The following is a 27,050-nucleotide window of genomic DNA, read 5'->3' as shown; positions in this document are numbered from 1 at the left end:
GCCCTACTGAGCGCCACGCACCCTGCTGCTGGGGTGATAGCTGCTACACCCGCCCCGACCCCACCAGATGCAGCCCCCCATCCACATTTAGCATTAGGATGGACATGGAGCCTTGCAGGACACACCATGAGGGCCCACAGGCCCTGTGGAGGGTTTGCAGACGCAATAGGAGCCCACCAGGCCCCGGTCCCGTGCAGCACGCATGCTCCCAGCCCTGCTGCAGCCTCCCCTCGCTGCCAGCTCCCCCCCGCTGCGCAAAGGAAGACCACGAGAACAATAGCTCCTTTTTTTTTTTGTTTCTTTTCTTTTGTACACAAATATATACAGGGTATTATACACATCTCTACACAGACAGTGCCAATCCCAACGCAGGTCTCCGCGGGCAGCGCCCCAGGGCTGCAGGCACAGAGACTGGGGCACCCCGGGCAGGGTGGGGGGCACGGGCAGCAGGCGGGGGCACGGACACGGATATAGGATCAACATCCTCCTTGCCCCAGCCTGGGACCCGGCAGGGAGCTCCCATCTCACGTGCCCACCCCTGGAAGGGCTGGCTTCAAACACCACGCTTCTCCACACCAGCACGTGCTCCAGCCCCGGCCTGCCCTCTCCACACCTCCAGGACCCACATTTCATCCCCTCCACGCCCCCTTTCCCTCTGGGCCTGGGGATCCTATAGAGAGGTGCACAGGGACGTCAGCTCTACCCTCCCCGGAGCAGCCCCGTGTCTCAGGATCCCCTCTTCTAACAGGGGATGAGGGGAGATAAGCCGGGGGTGGTGAGGGCCTGTCCCCGCAGCGGGGCCGGGGAGGGCTGACGCTCCTCTTGTTCGGGTCCGTAAAGTGCTTTGAGCTCCAGGGCCAGAGTTGGTGATTGAAAAAGGTAAAACCCCTGTCCCCCGGCCCCGTCAGGGCCTGCAGGGCACAGCTCCAGCGAGCCAGAAGAGCAGGAGCGGGCCCCGCAGGCGCTGGGCAGAGGGAAGGGGCAGTGTCAGCGATGAGCACCAAACAGGATGGTGGCAGGGGCTGAGGGAAATAAATATAGCTCAGTAGCAGGGAGATTTATTATTTTCCTTTACATTTTACACAAGGGGAGGAGGGGAAAGCAATCGAGGGCAATGGGTGCTGACCAGAGACCTCCTCGCAAGAACCTCCACATGGGTGCCAGGGGCTCCAGGCCACCTCTCCTGCCCCTGTCCACCTCCGCAGCCACCCAGGGCCCCTCTCCCATCCTTCTTGTCCCCAGGACACAGCTATCACCAGAGAGGGGACACAAGGGGCAGAAGCAGGCAAGGAACAGCCCCAGGCAGGTGAAGCAGCCCAGGGCTGCACAGGGCCAAAGAGCTGTAGCCTAAACCCTTTTCTCCCCTCTCCATAGCACCCAGGAGACCCCCAAAACAGCCCTCCCGCACCTGACCCTGCGGTGCAGACACAGGGCAGAAAAGGGATCCACGGTCTGCCACAGAAGTCAAGTTACTTTTCGCTCGAAAGGGGAGGAAAAATGTGCAAAAAAATGCCACTTAAAACGATGCTGCAGTCCCCAAGCTGTGCCCTCGGGGAGCAGGGGGCACGATTTAGGGGAGAGGCTGCCTGCGCCTTCTCCTGCCTGCGAGAAGCACCCTGGGCACCCCTCACCCTGCAAGGGGTTGCCCCCGTGCTGCTCCCCCAGCAGTCCCCCAGCAGGGTGAGGCTGTCACCTGCCCACTGGGGGACTTCTCCATCACCCCCTCCCCAGCACCTATAGCACGTCACCCCACAGGGACACGCGGGCACGGGGAGGAGGGAAGGCAGCACTGCACGTGCAGGTGGAACAAAGCTACCCCATCTTCCTACGGGGGGCTTCCAAGACATCAATTAAAGCTTCGTTTGTCACCTTCCTGCAAATCTAATAAATTATTAGTGTTTCTGTTTCTCACCAGGAGGACGGGGGACAGAAGGGGCAGCCAACGAGGCCTCAGCGGTGCCTCTTGTCCCCAGAGCCCTCCCCAAAGCACCCAGCCTCCCTTCTCTCTCCTGGGGTGCCGGCAGGGTCATGGTCCCTTCCTCCCCAGCCCCTGGGGGGTCTGCGGTCCGGGTACGTGTTAACGAAGGTAGCTAATGAAGAGCAAGCCCGCAGAGCGGCGGGGAGGTGGAGGCAGGGAAGCGGAGAGCCAGGGCCAGGGCCCCTGCCCTCGCTGAAGGTGGTGGCCCCAGGGGTGGGCGAGGGCTGCGGGTGGCCCCCTCCCCATCTCCGCGCTCCCTTGGGTTTCTCTCGGCCGGTCTGGGTGGGCGCAGCCTGCCCCGCTCCTGGGCCTCCATCCCCTCCTCCCTCCTGCCCTCCCTCCGCAGTCCCTACTGGCGGATCTCGTTCTCTATCAGGCTGTCCTCACACGACTGGAAATCCGTGTCGTTCATGCCATCGGCGGTGATGAGCTCCTCGTCCTGCGACCCCTGCTCCTCCGACTCGGTCGCTTCACCCTCCGGGGAGGAGTCCTGCAGCACTTGGGCGATGTACTTCTGCTGGGGCAAGGGGGGGAGAGCAGAAACACGGTGAGCACAGGCAGCTGTGAGACCTCCTCGCACAGTGCAAGGAGGAGGTTGAGCATTAAGGAGCCCCAAGATGCTGAACGAGGAGACCGAGCAGTTGGATTCACTGCCCCAGCCGAGAGGGAGGCAGAAAACACACACGCAGCACCCAGGCAGCAGAAGGAAAGGGGCAGGTATGTGAGCATGGGGGGTTACAACTCATCACCCAGCTCAGGTGAGCGACACCTGCCTCCCACTCCTGTTGGGAGATTGTGGGTGCTGCCTCAGGAAGGCGAGAAGCAAGGAGAAAAGGTCTCCAGATGTTGCCTCCCCCTTTCCTAAACCCAGGAGAGCAGCGCGCCAGGGCAGGGAGGTGGGGACAGGAACTCACAGTGGATTTGGGAGCCGGCAGATTAGTGGCAGGTCTCCCGTTCTGCCTGCTTTCTATGGTGTCCACCTCTGTGTGTTCGATCTGGAGAGGGAAAGGTGAGACCAAGAGAAAGTCGAGGAGACGCATTTGTAGGAGCCACACTCCAGCAAGGCTGCCCTTGACCTCTGCACAGGTATGGGAGCAGCACACACGCGGTAAAGGTTCCTTGGGAACCTTCGCCACGGAGCTGGTGAAGAGACGCCCTGCCAGGGAACAGGCTGGGACATCCCAATTTGCCCCCAAGCCCATTTCACTGCTCGGCTGCACTCCCAGGGGAAGGGCCCCCAGGCAGCAGCCCAGCTCACCTTGTAATTGTGAGCGCTGAGGTATTTGAAGTGCCCGAAGCAGACGTGACACAGGCAGATCACGATGGTGATCACGAGGACCACAAAGGTGAACATGGAAGTAGGGGCCAGGAACCCTGAGGCAAATAAAAGCCAACGTTAGGTTGCCAGAGCCCGACGGACAGGGGGAGGCCACCTGCAGCCCGGCTGGACGCCTCCCAGCCCAGCGCTCACCCGTGCGCACGGTGGAGAAGAAGAGGAGCCAGAAGAGGCAGAGGATGGGGGCAGCCACCACTTGGTTCACGGCCCCGGAATGGATCTTCTTGTCCAGCTTGGCAGGCAGGTAGGCATAGTACAGGTTGTACCGGTCCACCAGGTGCTTCAGCAGCATGTACATGAGCCCTGAGGGAGAGAGAGGGGAGAGGTGGCAGGAGGGAAGCTGCCTCTTTCCCAGCGCCTTGGGGCAGTGGGAAATATCTCACCCCAAAGCGGGGAGGCAGAGGGGTGTCGCTTACCAAAGGGGACGATGATGGGGCAGGTGATGCTGTAGGTCATGACCACGGTGAAGACGCACATCATCCAGGCGTACGCAGCCCCAAACTGGAACTCGTAGGCCTGGTGCTGCCGGAGAGAGCAGAGACTCATCTGTGGGGTCGACCCCCAGCCCTTGGCGAGCCCCAGGGCGCACGGCCCCCGGCACAGTGCCTTCAGGGGGAGACCCCGAAACACCCCCAGCCCCACCACTCACCCGCTTGACGTTCCTCCGCTCGGCGGCCGAGCGGGCCAGGCAGAGGCGGATCATGTACATCAGCAGGCCGGGGATGCGCAGCAGGTCCATGGCGTTGCCGATGAAGGCGGAGGCGATGACGTAGTTGACGAAGAAAGCCCCGTTATCGGGCAGGAACACGCACCTGGGGAGCACAGCAGGCTGCAGGAGATGCTCCCCTGCCCCGCCACGCACCCCGGTCCTGGGTGCCGCCTCTGGAGGCTGCCAGGAACCTCCCCCCCCCCCCCCATCCCCGCTGCAAAGAAGGGGCTTTCTTCCCTGCCCCACTTACTCAAATCGCACTGTGGCTTCAGCCAGGAATTTTTTGTCGAAGAGCCAGCGGAAGAACACATCCAAGCTGTGGGGGAAGGGGGTGGGAAGAGAAGAGAAACAGTCGGAAGCAGCGGCATACGGACATAGACATGCAAATGTATGGAAACTGCTCTAAAAAGGCCCAGAGCTCTGACCACAGGCCTTATTGTTCCCTCTTGGGATATGTCATTGGCATTTATGTAAATCAGACACTGGGAAAACCAGTTACAGGATGCAAAAAGGGATGCAAGACTTCCCATTCTCACACGTGTTCTCCCGTCACCCTAATCCCATCAGTATTTCCCTCTCTGCTCCTGGCAGAGGTTGTTTTGGTTAAACACTAGGTTACTGACCACAGGAGAAACCACTCAGGTACACGGTAACCTCAGGCACAGAAATAAGAAAGAAAAAAAAAAAAACCACAAATCTCATTCCCCCTCATTCTATATTTTTTTGATATAGAACTGTACAATCCTCTGGCACCTCTAGGGCCAGGATTTCAGCGGAGCACAGAGATCCCCACGCAGCAGCGGGACTGATTTTGTCCTCAGAAAGGAGCATGACCTGTTTGCTGGGACACAGCCAAAACGCAAATCCTGGGAGAATGTTTACCTGCCTAGGGCACAAGGTTAAAAGCAGCAGGGCATTTTAAACCTGACGGGGAAACTTTACGGTAGTCACCCCCTGCAATGAATGGCGATTTTTCTGTGTGTCCTCTCTGTTGGAGGGCTCCTCTATTCTCAAAAACCACCCAATTTAGCCACCGAGGGGCTGTACCCTGAATTTATGGGATGTAGATCCCCCACCCCGCAATGCATAAAGAACTCCCTGTCACAGCAGATCCCCCCCATCGTGCTTCCACCTCCCAGTTTTCCTCTCTTCTGTCACACAGCTGCTCTGCTTTGCCCCCAGTCAGTGCTGAGCCCATGCTGATTCCTGGCAGCTGAAGCCCCCCTGTCACAGGATATTTCTATAACCCCTGCAGGAGGATTTGGGGCTTGCATCCAGCAGGATTCACATTTCTGCAGCCTACAAATGGGAAGACCACCCAGCCGAGCAGTATGACGTCCTCAGTTCTGGCTGAAGTGGGGGAAGTTGCTACTTTTGTGTAAAAGTGAGCGCACGTAAAACAGATGTGGGAAGAGTCTCCTTCACCAGCAGGCCTCAAGAAGGCTTTTTATGTGCATCCATCAGCCACCTCAGGGTTTGTTGCCTTTCTAGGAACACCCAGGGAAGGGTGACAGGGACATTTGTGCAAGCAGGGCGAGGAGGCGTTGCAGGAGGACCACCAGAGGTGCATCTCAGCCCTCTCCACGCTCCAGGTCTCTGCTTGCTTGCCCTTCCCTCCACACCTACCTGCTCAGGCCCAGCGAGGGCAGCAGCAAGACCATGAAGATGAGGAAGGTGTAACACTTGTGCATGGTGGTCCTGTTCTCTCCAGACCTGCGGGCAGAGAGAAGGCCATTAAAATTGTCACTTTTAATGTCACTTTTTTTTTTTTTTTAAATGTCACTTTTAATTCCCAATTGTTACTGGGAACAAGCAGCTTCAGTAATCTGCAGCTGCCAGAGACGCCAGGTGAAAGGAGCTTATGTTCTCACACATGGTGAATATGCCCCTTTCCCTCCAAGGTATCCCTTGGAAAAGCTATGTCCTACACACGGGTACAGGCACACCACACCTGCACGCTCACCTCAGCCACGCCTTCCCTTACTACCTGCATTTCTCATTACCTTTGGCCCCAACTCCTCCCAGCCTTCCTCTTGCAAACGTACATCAAGCTCCGCTCAAATAACCCCAATACTGTGCAACACCCAGCTAAGGGCTGGCAGAAGAGCAGCAGACCCCAAGGTGACCAAGAGGTGCCACAAGACACCACGCTGGGGGTGGACGACGGGAATTGAAGCGAGAGGAACCAGTCAGCAGCTTTCCCTCAGCGGGGAGCATCAAGATGCCAGGCACTGGCTGCTCTTACCTGGTCCAGTGCGCTTCGAAGAAGGCCGAGTAATACACGATGGTGGGCAGCAGAGCTGAGAAGCACCACAGCAGCAGCGTGGGGAAGAACTGCGTGATGATGGGGTTCTGCAACGAGGAAGAGAAGAGACCACGCGTTACACGTGATGTGGCAGCTCTCGTGCCCGTCACGGGAGCTGCCTTTGCTGATGCAGAGTCCCCAGCTGCCACCGCACCCTGGCCAGGCTTAGCACTCCTTCTGGAGGCTGGGAACACATGGCAGGGTGCTGGCCCCTTCCCGGGGGACATCCCTCTTGTTCTCAAGGCTGAAGGGACCTGAGGCACGCTGACAATCTCACTGCCCCTTCCCCTGCAGGGGCTGCTGTGCCTCAGGGTGGTGGGTTCAGTGCTCCCCATCCCGTGCCCTTCTCCGAAGGCCTTACGTTGAGGTACTCCACAGGCTTGGTGACGTTGAACTTGTCCATCGTGGTGATGATGATCGCAGGGGTGGTGAGGAAGAAGAGGAGGATGAAGAGGACCACGTTGATCACCAGGCAGCGGATCCACCAGATGAAGCCCCGGATGGAGAGGTGTTCCCTGGGTGGGGTGAGGGGGGAAGAGGGCATCAGGAACAGCCACACCGAGCCGAGCCTCACACACGTTCACGGCACAGCCCAGCCTGCATCAGCAGGGCCTGGGGCACGATCCCAAGCTTTCCCCTTCTGAGTCAGGGCCCAACTCTGGCTCAGCCAGGCAAGAACAACTCCTTTAGCTATCAGAGTGTGAGGGTGCACCCCTTTCCCATCACTGGGGACCCGAAGAACCCCACAGCTGCTCACCAGTAGATGTTCTGCGGGTCAGGGGCATAGCTGACAGTCCAGTTGGAAACGTGAAGGGACTCGCTGCAGGAAGAGGCCTTGGGCTCCCCGCGGCACGCACAGCCCTGGCACTTGCAAGCGTTGAAGTCTTTGAGGATTCTGGAGAAGAGAACAGTGGAGATGGTGACACACAAGGCTAGCAGGGACACGTTGAGGTGAACGCCCTGCGGCTGGGATCTGATTGCAAGGAAGAGCTGTGGGACACCACCTTCCCGGCAGAACCCCTTGCAAGACTCACATGGCTGTGATGGTCTCATTGTGGAAGGTGACGAAGGCCATCCCCAAAGGCTTCTCGTTCACTTTCTCCTTCTCCCGCTTGTAGTCGTCTTTGAGTTTCTCCTCCAGCTTCGTGTAGTACTCGATTGCCTCCACCTGGCCACAAGGACAGAGGTTAGAGCAGAGACCTGGGGACGCCAGCCAGTGTGGGCAGTACAAGGACCCAATGCTCACGTTAACCCTTCTGCCCAACATCTCCAGCTCTCCACATACCTCCTCACAGCCCCTGATGACACAGCAGCACAGGTGGCCGCAGGGCTTAGGGTTGATCATAGATGGGGTGTTCTCCTTGCCCTGCAGGTTGGTGAAATAGATTCGCCCGCGCTCAGCCTTCTTTCTGAAGCGGGAGAGTGGAAAAGAAAAAAGGTACTCAAAACAGCTTTCACGGCACAGGATTTGAAGGAGAAACAGTTGGGAAGAACCCGCTCCCCACCTCCTGTGCACCCTCCCCCCAGCCCTGCCCTCTCCCCCAAACCAGGGGCTGCTTACCTCTCCGCATCAAGGAACATCAGCCGGGCCACATCGTAGCAGGGACGCGCCTCCAGCACGGTGCAGTTGGCATAGGCCTCCCTGCAGACAGAGAAAACCAGCCCCTCACACACTGCATCAGAGCTGCACCTCAAAACAAAGCCCACACCTTCAGGCCTTCCTCCTGCCGCCGGCAGAGCATCATCAAAAGCTTGCTGGACAGCAGGAGAGCAGCAGGCTCTGCTCCCTCTTTTGGGAGCAACGTGTAGGGCAACGGAAGGGAAACTTTTCTTTTTTAGGGATTCAGTTAAAAAAGAGAACGCAGTTTTCTACAAAGAGCATGATCAATGCAGAGGCAGCAGCAAAGCATCCCACAGCTAGTGCTGGAGCGCCTCCTGCCTGCTTCTCACAGCTCTGAAGCTGAGCCCTTCTCATCACGTGCCCTGTCTCACTACTTACCATGCTGACCCCCTACGGCTCTGCAAGATAGAGCTGGGCACGTCCCAAAATGCTGCATATTGGGATAAAAATTTGCACAGAAAAATCGCAGCAAGATGCCCAAAATGAAAGTGCTCACTGATTCAGACTGCTTCCCCCTCCTCATCCCGAGGTATTATTGCTATTTCAGGTAACACTAGCACCGCTCCACTAAAATATATATATATATATTTTTTTTTTTTTTACAGAGCAGCCTTTAATTAGGAACACAGTCAGACTCACTCAAAATGCTTCTTGATCTTTTCTGGCTCGGCATATTTTGAAATCCCATTGATGAAGAGAGTTCGCTTCACCTAGAGGGAAGAGAGTGCAGATCGGTATGGGTGGCATGACAGACCAGACTGCAGGAAAAAAAAGAAAACCCCAAGGCCCTGGCCTGAGCTAGCAGTCGGAGAAGGCAGCCCCCAGGCTTGCAGAACCTTTGCTCCCCACCTCCTGTGCTGCTGCTAGCTGTTGGCATTTCATACCCTGACGTGCTGCAGGTTGATGGGGTGGGGGCTCACACTGCAGCCGCTTCAACAGAAACAGGGATGTTATAGTATGAAACAAGGCAAAAACAACTGGAGAAGAGCCCCAAACCCACACAGCAGCTGGAGCAACTCCTGAGGAAGACATAGGGCACGCCACATGCCCACCCAGCTCAGGCCTCTCTCATTTCCCCCGCACGGCATCAGGACTGCTGCTCTGGAGGAGATCCGCCCTTGGCCAGGCAGAACACGCCAGCCCCAAATTGCTGCGGGAAGTGGGGGTGCCTGGCACCCTCTCCCAGGCTGCCCAACTTGACAGGAGGCCCAGGAAGCCTGGGCGAGCTCCCAGCCCTGCTCACCAAGTCATCCTCCTTGTAGCGCATCTTGGAGGTGTGCCGGCGCATGCTGTACACCGTCAGCAGCAGGTACAGGAAGGCGAAGGACGTGTGCAGCCACAGCAGGTTATTCCTGGCACGAGAGAGACCGTGCTTAAAGCCAGCGTGAGGTTGCCACCGCGGCCCTCAGGGACCTCCCCTCAAAGTCTCTGGGGCCAGGAGGAGCGTTCCTGGCAGGGCATCATCCACAGGCCCTGCCAACAGCCTCCAGGAGCTCGGTCTGGACGTAGGAGCAGGGACAGCAGCCTCACAGGAAAGGCAGAAACACAGCCTTCGAGGAGGCAAGGCTCTGCAGCACGTGGGCATCCAGAAAACGCACCCTGAGGGCCCCAGTTACCCACCCCACCCCTGCCCACACCTACCCGGAGTTCAGGTTAGCGATCGTCGTCCTCCCAAAGCTGTAAGCGTTGTTTTCTGGGGAGAAAGGCAGACAGGCATGCTCGGTTACACCACGGGGCTGGGGCAAAGCACCCCAAAACCCAAGCCGCCCAGGACAAACCCTACGCACCCCCCAAGCCCAAAGCGGGACAGGACCCAGGGTTTCTCTCTGCTCCTCCCTGGCAGGACCAGGGCTCCCTGCCCTCACCTAGCAGGTCCCCTGAGAAGTTGACGGGTAGCACGATGCCCACGGAGAGCACGCCCACGGCCACCAGCAGCCCGATGATGTGCCTCTGGAAGGACAGGTAGTGCACCGCGTCGCCCCCGCACTTGTCCCGGATCTCGTCATCCCTGCCAGGGAGAGAAAGGAAGACAGTGAAGAAACCTCCTCCAGCGACCTGAGGGCAGGCAGGAAAGCACTGGGTGACGGCTGTGAACCCACAAACCACCCCTGTAACCCACACAACACCCCTGGATCAAGCCCTACAGCTGCAGCCATGCCCTGGGGAGGCACTCCAGCACCTGGCCATGCACCAGCGCAGGCAGAAGCCTGCCTGTGCAAATCTTGCTGCAGCTCTGCTCCCCACGCTGCTGCCCTCTGCAGGGCAGCTGAGCCCCTGAGAGCCACACCTGATGCCCATCCTTATGGTGGGTCCCATCTGTCCCCTTGCTGATGCGGCCCCACAGAGCTCTGAAACCTCAAAATGCTTAGGAAAGCACCCCTGAGCATCAGCATGTGTCTCTCTGTACCCTCCAGTCCACCTTTCGCTGCCGTGGGCCTTCCTTGGACAGCAGTGCCCCCAGCAGGAGCCTCAGGGAGAGCAGCAGCTTATTTCTCAGATGGGATCGAGGCAGAGGTGACCTGGGCTGGGATTTCTCCTCCGTTTGTGTCCCAGCCTGTGTGCTGCCTCTGCTTTTTCCCCCCGTGGTTCCCCACCCGCAGGCAGGTCCCGGGGCACTTACTTTATCCTGAAGATGGCCGTCAGCCAGGAGCAGAAGCCCTGTGCAGAGAGAAGACAGGAGGGGCTCACATCACTCCGCGCTCCCTTCTCCCTGGACTCTGCCACGTGGCTGCCCCCCACCAAGCAGCTTGGCCTCCCAGGAAAGCCGGCACCCCCCCCCCCCCCCGGAGAGCACAAAAGCTCTCCACAGCCCGGGGATGCCCAGCAAATTCATCACACAGGTATTTCAGCCACTGCTTTTGCCTCCTGCCACTACTCACGTTGTCCCTCTGGTCGAAGTCGACGGAGCTGGAGACGGAGGTGAGGCGCTCGTAGCGGTCGTGGTTGTCGGAGTGCAGGGCGGAGGCGACGCTGCAATGACAAATTTGGGGGAGAGAGGAGGCAGAAAGTGAGGGTGAGAGGAGGCAGCCGGGCCGGGAACCGAGAGCACCCGGAAGGCCAGCGGTTAATTCGGGTCAGTTTGCCCCAGGTGAGACGGAGGAGAGAGGACAGCCTCGAAGAGCGGAGGGGAGCAGTAAGCAGAGACCCCTCCTCGGGTGGCACCGGGCTCTGGCAGCCTCCCCGGGCTCAGCTGTGGGTGCTGCTCCCTCATCGTGCACCAGCCCCTGCCAGGAGGGGCTGGGGGCAGCTGCCACGGTGGGGGAGATCGTGTCTGCTTAGTGCAGGGTTCAGAGAGGGAGGAGGAGACGTGAAGGAGAGGGTGCCACAAGAGGGGACAGGCTTCAAGAGGAAAAAAGAGCCAGGCTCAGCCCAGCTGCTCCTCGGCTTCATCTGGGGACCTCTGCAGGCAGCAGACCCAGAGAGGGAGCAGGGAAGCAGCTAGGAGCATGGGGCTGAAGGGCAGGAGAGGGGACTGTCCCAAACCGCTGCGCTCCACACACAGGCAGGGACCTCGATGAAGAACCTGCAGCAACCAAGGCAGGTAACAGCCCCCGGTATGAATGAAAGTGGAGGGTAGGCTGGCAAAGGAGACAGGAAAACGGCCCAGAGACCTAAATTAAATAGCACTGGTAAGGTGACAACATCAGGCTGGGCCCTTGGAGGTGCAAGAAGGGAGATGGCTGATCTGAAGGCTAGAAGTAAAGGGGAAAAAAAAAGATGAAAACAGTCTCTGTGTAACCAGTACAGGCTCAAGAAGGAGCAGATGGATGAGAACCTAGAGGAGAAACAGGTGAGAGATGAGTGCTAGAGACAAGGAGGCGACACTAGGGGGAGAAAAACAAGCAAAGACACTTGTGACCCTGCAGAAGGGAAGAGGATGGGACACGTGGCCTCCCCGCAGGGCAGAGCAGCACCTGCTGAGCCCCTAGCTGGAAGCAACGCCCAGAGGGGAAAGGAGATTAGCTGAAGGTCACGGGTCTACAGGAGAACAGATTAGACACAGCCCTGCAACTGCACGGCCCGGCACCTGGCTCTGCTGCAGGGACAGCTCAAGCTTCAACCAAGCCCTGGGACCCTCAGCCCTTTGAAATCCCCAAGACCCTGCAGCTGGGCACGGGGAGAGGGTGAATTTCTGCTGCCTGCAGCCCTGAGGAGACCCCGGCACGCTGGGCACGGTGTGCTTCTGGCTCCTTGGTGCTGGAAAAGCATTGGGCAGGGCAGGGAAACACTAGAGAGCATAGCTGTGAAGAGAGCCATGGCTCTCATGATAAGACCACCTCGTGACAAGACTCTCTCGTGATAAGATTAACTCAGCTCCGTTCCAGGGGACGCAGAGACCATGACCAGGACAACTGGCAGCGCCGTGAAGATGGTGGGTGCCGGCCTTGCCAAGGATGGGGAGCTGAAGATGGGGCTCCAGGGGGACCTGCATCCAGCTGGAGGCTTTTTAAAGCGAAGCACTAACAAGGCGGGCGAGGGGCGGGTGGGTTGCACTAGGCCTGGGTGACAGCAGAGCCCCAGCAAGCTCAGGGGAGCAACGGGAAGAGGAACAAGAGGACCCCTGGAGAGAGGCAAGCGCTCAGGAGGATAACAGAGGTGACCAAACCCTCCTGCAAGGCCACATCCTGAGCCTCAGAGCTCTGCTACCTCTACCTGACTCCCCCTTGGTAGAGCTGCCAGCCTACCTGAAGCAGGGCCAACCACTAGTGAAGCATTCAAGCGTGAGCAAGGCATCCCCTCCGTGCTATTCACCACGGCTACCAGCACCTTTGCTTCCACAACTCCAATTACTCTGCTCCTTCTGGAGCAAAGAACAGTCACAAAAACACGGCAGTGGCGTGACCATCTCGGGCTCTGTGCTGCTGGCTGGCTCCTCTGCAGCGTGTAGCACTCAGCACGTCAGCAAGAACAGTCCTTACTTAGATAAAAAAAAAAGCAGCAAGAAAGAGGGAAGAGCAGGGAGGAAAGGTCTGGAAATGCCAGGCCGAGGTGCTGGAGGATGCTCTGAGCAGCACTGAGGCAGGAAGGGGTGGGTGCGAAGGGACAAGAGCCAGCACTTCCTTTGGTCCTGGCAGCCTCGCAGGGGTGAAGGCAAGAGAAAAGCTGTGTGAGGGCCTGCCAGATCCTCCCCACGCACCTCGGTGCTCCTGAGAGCAGCCCTCGTGGCTCACCAGCACGAGGTAAAGGAGGCTGCCCTCTGCCTGGGCGACCCCAGGATGCCACAGGTTCATTTCCAGCTCCTCCATCACAGCTACGTTTATTCCCACCACACAGCAGGACACTGGCAGGTACAGCAGGGTGCATGACACAGCACCCTCTGCCTCCACCGGCAGCTTCCTGGCGCTGCTGCATGCAGGGAGCATTTAAGAGGGGAAAACCAGGGAGTGCCCAGCTGCGGGAGGTGGCTGACACAAAGGGGAGGGGAAGAGCAAAGTGTGAATCCCCTGAGAGACACAAATCCAAGCCCTGAGCTCCCAGCCACTCAGATTAGTTCAGAAGCAAGAGAGAAAACTGCGAAAAGAAGAGAAAGAGAGAGACAGGGAGAGAGAGAGGAGAAACAAGACCCTGAAAAAACAACATACTATTCCCGCTCCTCTCGCTCCGTCTGCCAGCGTCGGCGCCTGGGGGCACAGAAACAGAAAAGGAGAGGTTACAACAGGGGAGCGGGCGCTGGGGCCCCTCCGTCGCAGGGCACTGTGCGCCCAGCAGGGCTCCACGCCGTCCTGAGGAGGAGAAAAACCTGCTGGGGGTGAGGCCAGAGAAGATCTTCCCTCCAGAGCTTGGTTAGCAAGGTGTGCTCCCAACAGGAGCCCCAAGCATCAGCCTCCAACACAAAATCACCGTCTCCAAGGGGCCCTGAGTTTTGCCAGAAGGCTCAGTCGCCCAAACACACCTTGGGCAGGGAGGATGAGCTCCAGGAGTGATGTTTTAGCACCTGCAAGCTAAACCCCCACTTGCACAGGAGCAGATACACAGGCCCTACAGCTCCTCTGCCTGCTTCCTGACAAACTAGCTACACACACTGCCTCCAGAAGCAAAACGAGAGGGTTGCTGGACACGTTCCCTCTGCCATCCCTGCTCTGGCCCCACAGAGAGCTCCCCACAGCCCTGTCCAGGTGTGTCGTGCTCCCAGGGTCAGCACAGGCCACAGAGCACGGGAGGGATGAGCTGCAGCTCGTTCACTTTTCACCCTGCCAAAAACGCCTGGTGGCCCACCCCTTTCCCCTTGGGGAGGAAGAGCTGTGTGGGATGAGCTCCGTATCTGCGCCCAGGCTTACCTGTCAGCATCAGTCACCAGGGCCAGGCGCCCGTAGTCCCAAGCAACCTTCCGCAAAATTGAGAAGACAAACAGCAGTGCCTGGAGGAGAGCAGAGGGAGAGCCGTGAGGCCAAGCATCGCCCTGAACGTTACCTCTTTGCCCTCCGCCTGCAGAAGTGCAGGAACGGGGTTAGGAGGGGACAGAGCTACTCATGACATCCTGGGGAATTTGGGACCCCGCAGCTCTCACCACCCGGCCACGGCCCTCCCTCCCTGATTAACCTGGGGGAGAAGGTGCCAAAGCAGCAGCAGCAGCAGGAGGAGGAGGAGGAGGAGGAGGAGGAGGCAGACTTACGAGGAAGCACATAAAGTCGAGGGCGAGGACGGTGGGCACGCCGCCGAAGGGCAGCCCCTGCAGCACGGTGCTGCGGATGCGGGCGCTGTAGCAGTAATCCTTGGTGCTGTTGCTGCAGGAGGCGGCCTTGCAGGTGCCCCCGGCTGAGCCCAGGGTGGCGATCACGTAGGGAAGCATCTCTACAGCTTCATCGTCTTCCCTGGGGGAGGGAGAGACAGGGCGGGTTAGGTGCCTGCCTGCTGGGTCACAGCACGGCCCCGTTAGGGCTGGGGGCCAGGAGCTGGTCCCACTGTGCACGATCCCAGAGCCTCCCTTCGCCTGCTCCCCAGCTCCCACGGCTTTTCGGTGCACCTCGTCCTCACCGACTACTCCTTCTCCCAAAAGGTGCTGCCTCCCCGCACCTTCCCCCTGCCAGGGAGGGCATTTAGCCACCAACAGGGTGGGGTGGGCGTTCAGTCACGGCTGGCTGATGGCAGCGAACGGCTGCGGGAGGGTTGCTGCATCATGATCCCACCATTTCCTCCGCCTGGCTGCGTGCCACCAAGCTTTACGAGGCTGAATCACCGCGCTCGGCTCGCCGCGGGCCTCAGCCCCACACTCCCAGGGCCCCCATCAGAGGCTGGTAACACCTCAGCAGCCCCGTGAGGGCATCACCCCCCTCTCCCAACCCTACAGCAACACCGCCAGGAGCGCACGGCACGGCATGGATGCGGGAGATGACCTTGCCTCCCAGGACAGCGCTCTGATGCTCTCAGCACCTCTTACCCAACCCCTCGTGCGTTGGGTACCCCACCACACACCTTTTGGATCAGGCACGCCGGTGCAGTGTTAGCTATTCATGCAGAGAAGACTCGCAACAGGCCGGGGAAGGATGATTCTCCTCTGCAGAGGCCGAACCATTTACCTCGTTCCCGCCTGTTTTATAGCCCCATTCTCAGTCTCCTTTCTAGCAGGAACACGGCTCGTGCACGCACATTGCCCACGACGCTACCGTAACCATCATTTATCCCAACCATTGGGCATTCACGACAAATTTCACGAGCCTGTGGATAATGCAGGCCACATTTTACAGAAACAGGTCCCACAGAAGTATTTTTTTTTCCCCCTAAAGCCAAGAAGAAGGACTGGAGGAGATCCTTCCTAGCAGAAAAGCTGTGGCTTACACCCCAGCCAGGAGCATCTCTTTCCTCCCAGCCCTCCAGCAGTGCCCTCCTGGCACATCCCTCCAGGTCAGACCCAGCTCCTGCTGGAGGCTGATCCTAAAGGGATGCAGGTCTTGAGGCTCCTGCTTCCTGCAAAACCCTCCACGCTGCCTTCTCACTCCTTGGTGCTGGGCTTGTGTGTGTAAACCCCCCAAAAACACCTTCTGCTTTCTGGATCCCCGCAGCACACGGGCTGCTTCGTTCCTCTGTGGGGAAATGAATCCTTATAGGGGATCTTTGCTGCACAAACACCACTGCTCCTTCACAGCGCTCAACCCTGGTGGTCTCTCTGAATTTTCACATTCCTCCTCAATTTAAGCCATCTCATCAGTGAAGCACAGGTGCACGTTTTTAGCAGAAGCTCCGCACCTCTCACCCCCCTTCCCTTTGTTTATCAGTAAGCTCACCTCGTCTTGGAGCTTCCTGTTTATCTCTGATCTTAATCCTCTCCCTGGGGGATAATTAACACATCTGCCTTCCCTCCTGCCCTGTGTCTGTCCCCTGCCAGCCTCCCCAGGCTGGCTATTCCCACCCACACCCAGCTCTCCTTCCTGAAGTGCAGGATCTCTTTCCTACAACCAGGTTTCTGAGCTAGCCTCTCAAGGTCACATTGCCTCTTTCCTCCTGCGTGGCAGGTACCGACCTCCTTGCAGCACTGAGCTCAGCCACACAGGGATTTTGTCCCCTGGGCACCATCGCGAGCCCTTACCCGCAGCACTTCACCACCGAGGACACCTTTCACGATGCAAGCCACCGCGCGGTGACGGCGAGGAGCATCTCCGCTGCCTCCCCAGGGGCTGGCAGGGCGTGCTGCTGCATCAGCCCTTTTCCGTGCTCCTTATGCATGCTGCAGCTCCCAGAGGTTGCAGGGGGATGGCCTCACCTCCTCCTCGCTGCACGGTGCTCGCCCGCCAGGGCTGGTCTCCAAAGGGCCTCCGGCGCGGGCAGGCAACAAAGGGCAAGGTAATCGCAGCCCTGCGGCACGCGGAGCCGGGCTCTCCTCGCGGCTGCACGCTGATAAGGGGTTGAGCAGCCAAAGCAAGAGGAGGAATTGTTCCTCAACAACAGCCAGCATCAGCAAAGGGCCCTCCCAGAGAGAGGGCTGGAGGCGGCCAGCAAGGCAGGAGGGTTAGAGAAGGACATCCAGGAACCGGCACGCAGCTCAGCGCTGACACAGCACCCGGTACGGCCACACGCAGCAAGGTGACCTTGGCCATGAGAACGTCCAACCCGGGGCGCCGAGACACTGGGAAATCCTTGAGGTTTTACGACACATCGTTCCCCACACGCACCCAGTCTCAGCAGCTTCTGCGCTCAACAGGGAAAGCAGGGAAGTTGCACGGTCCACGAGGCAGGGCTAGGAGACCCAGCCTGAGCTCCTGCTGCGAGCTGAGCAAGCAGCAAAGGTCACAGCAGAGCGAGGTGGACCCCAAAAACAGCCTTGAGACTCACCCTGTCCCCGAGCCCTTATCCGCATAGCTCCGGATAGACGGCCGGGCCCCTCTCTGTGTGTCAGTGCTGGAAGATGGCCCGGTCCCTCTTCTGCAGGATGCTTGCTCTGCCGCTGCCAGAGGGACCTGAACCACAGACAGGGAAATCTCTGCGCACCTGCTGAGCACCACGAGGGCTCAACACCTCCTTTGGAGTTTTCGGGTTGATCTCAGGCTGCCGGGCAGGGGTCTGTAGCCGGGAGCCACGCACACACGGCAGGCTGGGGAGGCTGGGCCCGCAGCCAGCCAGCAGCACGTGAGAGATGCTGAGCGGGCTGCTCTTTTCACCGGCCTCTCTCCACCCTCTGGGCTTGGCAAGAGGAGCCGGGCCCAGGCTGGGAACGCAGGGAACAAAGTGCCGGTCAGGCGCTGGGCACGGAGCTGACGGCACCCGGCCAAGAGCAGGGACACAGAAGTGGCACTCGAAGGCAAGCAGCCCGGCTCCCAGAGCCGCAGAGAGAGGTGTGGGAGATAAAAAGTGGTTGCTTAGGCTTGAAGGAGGGCTCTGAATTTTAGGCGAGGCGCAGCAGCGCAAGCCTTGTGTCATCCAGAGCCCTATCTTAACGCTCGGGTAAACAGAGAAATGGCACTTTAATCGGGCAAAGCCACTTCGAGTCACTGTTTACACGGAGCACAGCTCCACGAGGGCAAATACCAAACCTAAGAAAGTCCATCCAAGGCTTGCAGGGGGTAACACGGGCTCCTCTTGCCCACAGCCCCTGCTCGCACGTACCAAGACCACCGAAATCCTGCCTTGACCTGAGGGAGGCTGATGACTGCTGGATCACACACTGGAAAGTGCTGTTCCATCTCTGGTTTCTGGATCAGGACAACACACCACGACAGGACGGCTACACGAAGTGACAAGTCACCTGTTGGAGCTGCAGCTGAGGCCCCTAATGCAACAGGACAGAGCAGCAAACGATCCCTCCAGAGCCTGGCCTTCCCAAACACATCGCAGGAGTGCAGGAACAATTAATGGATAATGGCAGTCAGAGTTTAATTACTAATTAATAACCCAGATGAGGTTGCTGTTTAGAATTTCGCCCAACACGAATCTAGCCTTGGCAGCCTGCATGGGCTAATGCTTGGTGAGATATTTCTTCACGGATCCCTCACACAAGAGAAATCGCCCCTGCTCAGGAAAGCTGCTAAGCACACACTTACCTCGAGACGCTCTCGCTGAAGTGATCACAGCTTAAACACACAGCTAAATTAAAGTGTTTGTCTAAAATGGGGCGGACTGGAGCACCGTGCTCTGCTTCAAGCACCAGCTGTTTTCCAGGACCATTCGCTGACCCCAGGCTACGCGTACTGGTTATCAGCCCAGCCCCAGTTGAGATCTCACAGTAGAGGCAGCGAAGATCAAGTAGCTCAACCCGAATTTGTCTCTGATGGTGAGAAATAGGCTCCTGTGGTACACTACAGGGACAACTGCCACACACTGCCTTAGCATTGATACCCTGAGAGCTCACAGAGCTGTCTTTCAGCCACACCAGGACCTAAAGCATCATCCCCTCTCCCAGGCTTATCCTCGCATTTCCTGTTGCCTTCCAGCAAGCTCTCCTTGGTTTTAAATAAACACAGCAGGTCGAGAAGCACCAATTGTCCTGATGAAATGCAGTTTACTCCATTTAAACCAACAAACGCTCAGACATCCTGGTAGCTGCCCCATTTCTGCACCCCAGGACACCCTTGAACCTCGCTGCCAGCCTCACTACGCACCATCAGCGTTCATGTCAGGGCTTATCAGCCTCTTGGCAAACGCTGCCACACACAACAAACACGGCCTTTGCATCTCTGTTGCTGTCACAGGGCTTTATTTTTTTTTTTTTTTCTATGGGGTATTCTGGGAAAAATAAACAACAGAAAAGGAAGAAAACCACCCCCAAAACCTCTTGCTGGGGCAGGCGCTCTCCAGCCACGAAGCGCAGCGGCGCGCTCCGTTACCGTGTGAGGGACAAGAGGCAGCCCAGTGGGCCCTTTCCAGATCCCCGTGCAGGAAGACCCGTGCCACTTGCTGGAGATAAGGCAGGAACCGTTTAAAGGACATTTTATCCACAAAGAAGTTGCAGCACCACTGTCTCACCTCACACACCAGTCTGCGTGTGAGCAGGTGGCCTCCAGCCTGGCTCTTCCGAGGTGCCCTCATGGCTCCGAGGGGCCAGCCCGACCCTCCAGCAGAGCACCAGGCAGCTTTACCTGCCTTAAACCAGGCTGTGGAAAAGTCCAAAGAGGCAGGAGGGCAGCACCTCCTCTACCCTTCCCCACGAGGCCGGCCGGCCGCTGCCAAGCTGCCCGTTTGTTTGCACGCCAGGCCCGTGGGGTTAATCGTGCCACGGCCCCATAAGCAAGCAGCAAGGCTGGAATTTCCCCCCTGGCAGCCTGCCCTGCTCTGATGCCACTCGACTGGCATCCCCATCAAAGGCTGGGAGCCTGGGGACACCTTTTTCGGGGCCAGGTGGAGCAGAGCTGGTGCTCAGGCAGCTGCCCAGCCCTGCCCACAGCAGCCAGGCCCAGGCCCTGCGACGCCTGCGCTCGACAGCAGGCAAAGCTCCCGATATAGCACCGGCTGCCTATTTATAACACGCTGTTTACCAACACCGAGCGCTCTCTGGGTGGAAATGAGATGAGTCAAGGGAGCACGAGTGCTCTGGATCCCCCCTCCTGTCATGGGGAGGATCAGGAGACAGCGGGAGGGTGACCTAGGGCTGATCACCTCACCAATGGGATCATACTTGAGGGCACCCTCAGTATATATATTTTTAATATCAGACCCCAAGGCTCTGGGTAGATCGTCCTGTTGATTAGATCCACCACACAAGACCTTCTCCCAGCAGCTCGATGGAGGGCTGCTGGCTGCTATGGGGCTGTGACGGGGGACTCGGGCAGTGCCTGTGTCCTGCAGAGGGACCACGATGCTGCTGCCACCCCCACGGAGAGGGGAATGGGGTTTCAGGGGCTGTAGGCAGCAAGGACATCTGACAACAACTACCAGAGGCCTCCTTCAATTCTGTAGTTTCTCTGCTGCCCGAGGCATACCCCCACCCGGCAGCGAGGAACAGGCCCCGCAGTGCTGCTGCTGATCCGAACGCCCATATGGTGGCACAGCCTTGAAGCCCATCCAGGCAGAACAACCGGTGCCAGCTCCTGGCTCCTCCTAAAGCCACCACCACATTTTTTCCATCCCTCCCTCCTGGCTGAGCCCAGCCGCCTCTCCACGCCAGGCTCATTTTTAGAACCTCGCCTTTTCCTCTCCTCCTTGGAGAAGGCCATCGCTTTCCTGCCTTCAAACCCACCAGGAGGGTAATGGACCTCCTGGCTCCTCTCCCCTTTCTCATTTCCTGGAGCCATCCTCGTTGCCGTCGCACTTACCAGCTCCAAATGGACTGGAGAGGACGATTAAGAGGCTCGGATCGATTTCTGAGCTTCCACCCCTCCTGAGGGGCACGGGGAGGGCGGTCCCAGTGGCTTTACCAGAAAGCCTCAGCCGCGGCTTGATGTGTGTCCAGTTATAGCCTGGAGCACGCCGTGTTAACAACAGGACCACAGGACCAGAGGCAGAAACACACCGTGCTGTTGGACTTACCCTTCTGGGCGAGTTACACCTGTCCTGTCCCTGCTCGAGGGTTGCACAGCCCACGGGATTAAAACCGAGGGTGTTTTTGGATGGTTCTCCAGCTGCTTACAGGAGGAACTGCAAAAGCACAAGCTTCAATCTGCCCCCACTGGCTGAGGGAGCCAGGGAGATGTCAGAGACATCTCCCTGCCCGCACATTCAGGCGAGCAGTGCTGTGCACTATGAATTTTGCCACTGCTGGTTCAATTCCATCAAAGATCAATGCTCAGGCTCTACAGGGCTGGGTACGTTCCCTGCTCTCGAAGCACTGACATGAGTTTGCCAGGCAGAGGAGTTAAGCGCCCTGCTCTGAGCCCAGAAGCATCTCTCACCCACAGAGCCCTTCCTCACAGACATGAGGATTTTTTTCTTTCCAAACAGCGAGAAAGAACACTTTGTCCTACGGATCCCAAACCCTCCCTGACTCGGAAATCCACCTCGCGTAAGGCTCCTGCAGGCAAAACAGGGCATTAGCATGCATGCACCTCTACGTGGGGAGACAGAGCAGGACTTACAAGGTCCCGGTGCTGGGTAGGAGGAGAGGGAGTTGCCCCAAAGCTCTGCTCGGGGCCTCCAGAGCCAGCTCGGCAAGGAAAGGAGGTGGTGTTGGGAAAGAAGGGCTCTGCAACCAGCAAGGCGAGATGGCATCTAGGGAGGGACGAGCTCAGGGATGCTCAGAAAGGCTGGGAGGCAATTAGAGGCTGATAGGGATGATCGGGCAAGCCGAAAACAGCCCCAGGGGAGGGTGGGGTGCCAAGGAAAAAGCAGGCGGGCACGCTTGCTGTGGGCTGGGCCGGCTCCCAGCACTCCAGCAGCTTTTCAGGACTAGGCTGGGTGTTCCTGGTCCCATTCAGCCACAACACACGGTCCTGTCCTGCCCGTACCACCTCTTAGATTGCCTATTCTTCCCCCTTAACAGGCTTCAAAGCATTTCCCTGACTTGCCACGATAGTCGGCAGCTATCTGCCAGCTCTGAAGCTCCCTTTACCACAAAGGATAAGGGAACACGGAGATATGCATTAGAGTGAGGTGCCGCCAGCGCTAGGCGGTGGGGATTTACAGGGGAGACATCCTGTCAGGCAAACTGGCTCATCTTTATTTTTAACAGCATTACAGCGTTAGTGGGTGAAAGGGAAGTCGCGGATGGAGCGAGATTTTAGCAAGCCATCTGCCGCAGCACCTCACCCAACCTCCCTCTCGAGGTTTGCTCGGCAGGCTCAGACAAAAACATCGCCTCACGGGCTGGAAACCGGCCCAGTGACCCTAAATAAAACAGCAGCTACAGGTGACAAAGCCCCGGACCACGGGCTGGTAGGGGGATTTTTGCTTTTGGGCATTATTGGCCCTGAAGCAGGCGGTGGGTATTCGTCCAGCCAAGCAGCCAAGGGCCACAGGGGAAAGGGATGCCATAAATCACCTGAGGAGTCGGATGGATGATGGGCTGGGACAAGGAGAGGGACAAACTGCAGAGGCACACATGTGGAGAGTGTCGGAGAGCCTGGGCATCACCCTGCGTTAGATGAGGTCAGGATGGTGCTTGCTTTTTTGGAGGTGCCTCCTCACAAGGCATGCTTGTTATCCTCATGCAGGATAACCGAGTCCCACCTCGATCTTTCCCTTGATTAGATAAACAGATCGATCTCTTCCCGTTTCTCGCCAGAAAGCTCCCTCCCCAGCCCTCGGATCCTTCTGCAACCCTCCTGCATTCTCCTCAATTTCTCAACATCCCTTTCCGAGCGCCGACACTGGATTTAGATGGAGTATTTTCGTACCCGTCTCCCCAGCACCTCCTACAGAAGCCAAGTCATATTCCCATGGCTACTGGCTGCTTCCTCGCCAGGTAGCTAACACGGCACGTACCGCTGCCGGCCTGGAACGGGCCTCCACGGGTGATCTGGAGGGATGCTGCGCTTTGAGGCAGAGCCAGCTACAGCTCGTCCGTAACCATACGGGCTATAACTCGGCCATGCAAGCTATAACTTGACTTTTTGCCAAATTGGTAATAAAACAAACAAAACAAAGCACAATACAAAACATTCCACTGTCAAAAACCCACCTCTTCTGCTCCATCACCCCAGCCAACAGCGTTGCCACCATTAGAGGCGATTTCCCTTGTTCCAGGTAAATTCCTGCCCTGTGGACTTCCAGCAACATGCTGCTGTGCATGCTTCAGGACCAAGAAGCTCCCTCTTCCATCATTTCTTCCTCAGGCTAACCCAGCCCTACTTCTTCCCATCCTTCCTCCCATGTCATTTCTAAAAGCCTTAATAATTTCTGTCGCTTTCCTGGATGCTCTCTGCTTTGTGGACATCCTCCAAAGCGTTCCCTCTACATCCGAGCCTAGTCCTTCAGCAACACCTCACCCGTGACGGGGACAGCAGTGATTACTTCCCATCCCTTAGAGGTGACACTCTGAGCGCACACAGCCTGGCACGAGGCCTGCCTCGCATTTTCCCACCCCACAGCAAAGCACCAACCCACCCTGCTCAGAAACCCCAGCCAGGGTCTCCTGTCGGAGAGGAACATCAGACCTCCTTTTTAGCGTGACTTGTGGATCCTCTTGGGATCTCCTTCCACTAGATGTTTTCTGAAGGGGCTGCTCACCATGCAGAAGTTGCTTTAGCCTATTCTAAAGTACTCTCAGGTGGATTTCATAAGGCTTTGTCCCCTTGACCCCATCTCTAATTTACCTCAACAGCCATCACCTGTTCCAACCTGTGCTTGGATTCGCTTTTCACAATTAACTCCTCTACGTCGCTCATCACCCCGACCTTCCCCGCCAGGTGAAGACGGTTCCTCCTCACCGCCACCTTTCCCTTGTTCTCCTTTTCCTCCCAGCCGATGCCTCCCTGCGTCCACCACGCCGTTTTAGTGTCTGCCACAACTCCAGCTCCTTCCTCGCAGATTTATAACGCTGCCACTCACGCCGCCTTCTCCTCCCCGTGAGTAATAGCGAGCCCCTGGGCAGTTACCGCAGCTCGGGAGGCACGCAGTCATTTGTTCCCAGCTCGGTGCCTCAAGTGTGGAGAAGAGCCCAGCAAACCCAAACCACCGGCTCGCAGCCTGTCACCCTGGGGGAGGCGGCAGCCCTGCCAGCATCACCCGGGAGCCTCCAGAGCACAACGCTTTCACACAAAGGGAACCCAGCTGATACACACAGGGATCCAACCCTGGTAAGGTCTTCTCTGCCACCCCCAGGGGCTGGATTTTTGGTTGAAGAGCCTAGGTGTTGTCAAGCCAGCTGCAGAGACCACCCCCAGGCTGTGTCGCTACCAGGCTCTGCTGGGACATCGGACACAAGACACCAGCTGCTGACGACTATTCCAAGCAGCAGACGAGGCCTGCTGCCATCTGGGTTTCCTCTAAGTAACAGATAATGCCAAGATTGTCTCATTCCCTGGCTTCGAAGGGACCCGAGGCAGAGCCTACTGACGGCCCCAATTTAATTAGGGGAAGCACCGAGGGCAGGGCAGAGCCCCGCTGGCTGCCACCCCGCAGCAGAGATCCGCAAGGGCTTCAGCAGGAGCATCCCCCGAGGATGGTGTCAGAGCTCGTGGGAGCCTTTCTGGTGCTGCTGAGCCATCGCAAGCACACCCAGCTGGCTGGAACAACCCAGCAAGGGGAGCAAACGCCGCGGAGAAGCCCGGAGGAAAGCATCCAGCATCTCAGGCGTAGCCAGAGAGGCCGGGGCTCGCCGCGGCCGATCGGTATCTGGAGCAGAGGGCAGACACCCAGCTCCACGCCGGAGGAACACGAAGCGAGGGGGCAGTGCCAAGCACGGGCCTGCAGCCCCGGAGAAAAGCCGCTTCACGCTGCGAGCCTCGGCTCCACAAGCTTGGCACTGGCGTCACGGATCTCGCCCTCCTTCTCTCGCAGGGTGCGTACACGTACGCACACGTTTGTTTTTATCCTCCCTTTGTTGTTTTCTGATTAATATCTTGCTAGAAGAGCCACCAGGCCTATCCCCTGAGCCCCCTTTTTGCTGCTACCCTGCGGCACGCAGCCTCCGTGAGAGCTGCAGGCGGAGGAGCCCCGGAGCAGGACATGCTCAGGGCAGCTCCTGTGTGTCCCAGCCCTCTCTGGGTGGCTCAGGGTAGGTAAATCCCGCCTGCAAAATGCGGGAAAGGAGGAAAAAAAAAAAGAGACAACTCCCGTTTCTCCCATTTCCAGCGGCTGTAGCTGTCACACTGACCTGGGGTGAAAGCGGGGAGCACGCTGGCAGCAAAGCGTTTTGCTTCCTGCCTGCCCAGCCCCGACAGGAGCCCGGGGAGCTGGGAGGAGGAGGAGCAGGAGCGCAGACAAAGGCGAGCCTTCCTCTGAGTCACGCAGCATCCCGGGGGACGCTCCTGCACCAGCAGTGGGGCCGGTCGGGGCGGCAGCACCCCTGCCCTGCTCCCTGTGGGGTCTCTGCATCCCTCTCCCTGTCGGTGGGCACCGAGTGCCACGGGAAAAGGGCCCTTTCTGCCCCGTTGCCATGGGGATGGAGATGCGGCCGGCGCAGGGTGGGCATCGCAGAGCCACCCCAAGCCAGGTGCTGCTGGGGAGCCTCAGCTTCGTGTATAGGGGTGCCCACACCGGGGGCTGCTCCCCTCCTTCTCCGCTTTGTTCCCCCTCTCGGGGCAGCGGCGGGTGGATTAGGAAGAGGCCTCAGCAGCGCTGCTAAAGGATAGGAGACGGCTCCCGGAGGCGGCTCCGTTTCCCAAACATCCCCACCGTCACGTTCCCTCTCTGCACCAAAAAAAAACAAAACAAAAAAAAAAAAAAAAACCCTACGGGGGAAGATCGGGCCCAGCAAGCCCCATCCGCCCTGCCTCCACCAGCAGACCCTTTATATCCCAAATCCCCCATCGGGTCCGCAACAGACCCCGATCCGGCACCCCATAGCGGGCAGCACGGACCCCAAACGCTTCCCATAGGGATCAGGGGGTGAGGATGAGGATGGGGCATGATGGCGAGGGTGTGCACAGGGTACAACCCCTGCACCGGCGCTGGGGGCTGCCGGTTCTTGGGAAAACGGGATTTGGGGTTTTACCTTTTGGGTGCATTTTCACCCCAAAAGGCGAGCCCGCAGCGGGAAGCCCCCGGACCCCGCAGCCGGCATTTCCCAGCCGAGAAATCCGCATTTCCCAGCCCCAATCCCGGATATTTTCCCCCCCCCCTTTCCCACCCCAACCGGGGCCACCGTGCCAGCAGGGCACGGAGCGGAGCCTCGCCGAGCGCCCCCCGCCCCAAAACCACGGCACCCCCGCGACCCCCGGGCTTACCGGGACCTGCACCGGGGACCCGAGGGGCTCACGGCGCTGCCCGAGCCCTGCACACCCGCCCCAAGATGGCAGCCGGCGCCCCCCGCCCCGCAGCGCTCACCCGGTGCCAGGCGCGGACGGGCTCCGGGCTCCCCCCGGCCGCCGGGACCGGGACCGGGATCGGGACCGGCACCGGGACGGGCGGGGAGGGGAGGGGAGGGGGCGGCTTCGGCTCCGCTCGGCAATCTTCGGCTCCGCTCGGCCAGGGGAGGGCCGAGGGGGCGGCGGCGCGCATGCGCAGCTGCGCTGCGAAGCGGAGGCCTCCGAAGCGAGGTAGGGAGGGAGGTGGGGCAGGGAGTGGGGTGCGCGCTGAGGGGGCTCCGCGCTGAGGGGGGGGGGGGTTCGTGCCCTGTGAAGGGGTTTTGTGCCCTGGGAGGGGGCAGCGAGCTCGGCCTCGTCCCCCCCCGAGCCTCCCCGGGGGTTTCGGGGCGGTGGGGTGGGATTCCTGCGCCCTGACGGTGTGTGGCGGGGACTCGGGAAGTGCGGGCTGCCCGCCCCCGAAATGTGCCTGTGGGGGAATTTGGGGAGGGAGGCGGCGTGACGGGGCTGCCCAGCCCGCACAGCGCTCCGAAATGCACCAGCGAGGCAGGGCTGGGCTGCACCGCCAGCCCCACGGGCAGCAGAGCGCTGCTTGTGGGTGCTGGGTGCCTTTGGGGTGCCCCCTTGCCTTTAGGTCCCAGCCCCACCACCCCTGCTGCCCTGTGTCCTCTCCACAGCTTAATATCCTGCTGGTACAATAGCACTAATCCCCTGCTATTTTAGGCTGTGAACGTGTATAATGGATTAAGGTGCTCGGCTGCTGGAGCAGTAAGAGCCCCAAGTGCTTTTGGGACTCCCGGGCCCTTAATGTATCAACAGTAAGTTTTCCCTTGCA

At 58.8% G+C, this 27,050-nt stretch overlaps 2 protein-coding genes across 4 annotated transcripts in view; one reads left to right on the top strand and one right to left on the bottom strand.

Annotated features, from left to right (window-relative positions):
• Nucleotides 1–27,050, top strand: part of SLC35B2 (solute carrier family 35 member B2) — a 126,980-nt gene that overhangs the window by 56,362 nt on the left and 43,568 nt on the right. The window lies entirely within an intron of this gene.
• On the bottom strand, nt 282–26,386 carry TMEM63B (transmembrane protein 63B). 3 transcript variants are annotated; one of them, XM_084283850.1, is made up of 24 exons: nt 26,238–26,386; nt 14,563–14,761; nt 14,228–14,307; nt 13,532–13,570; nt 10,829–10,919; nt 10,570–10,607; nt 9,815–9,957; nt 9,591–9,642; nt 9,193–9,301; nt 8,589–8,659; nt 7,890–7,970; nt 7,614–7,737; nt 7,363–7,496; nt 7,086–7,223; nt 6,690–6,843; nt 6,269–6,375; nt 5,650–5,736; nt 4,274–4,339; nt 3,964–4,126; nt 3,731–3,836; nt 3,450–3,617; nt 3,237–3,352; nt 2,893–2,973; nt 282–2,492 (listed from the first exon to the last, which is right to left on the bottom strand). In XM_084283850.1, the coding sequence occupies exons 2-24, from the start codon at nt 14,737–14,739 to the stop codon at nt 2,328–2,330; spliced, it is 2,490 nt and encodes an 829-aa protein (XP_084139976.1). In that variant the 5' UTR covers nt 14,740–14,761; nt 26,238–26,386; the 3' UTR covers nt 282–2,327. The 3 variants fall into 3 exon arrangements, with proteins under 3 accessions (XP_084139976.1, XP_084139975.1, XP_084139974.1); XM_084283849.1 differs by lacking the exon at nt 13,532–13,570 and having other exon boundaries at nt 26,138–26,386; XM_084283848.1 differs by lacking the exon at nt 13,532–13,570.

The sequence above is a fragment of the Netta rufina genome (genome assembly GCF_964035555.1).
Source record: "Netta rufina genome assembly, chromosome: 3".
Classification (NCBI taxonomy): domain Eukaryota; kingdom Metazoa; phylum Chordata; class Aves; order Anseriformes; family Anatidae; genus Netta; species Netta rufina.
Note: the sequence above shows the minus strand (reverse complement) of the source record. Positions and strands in the feature narration are given on the sequence as shown.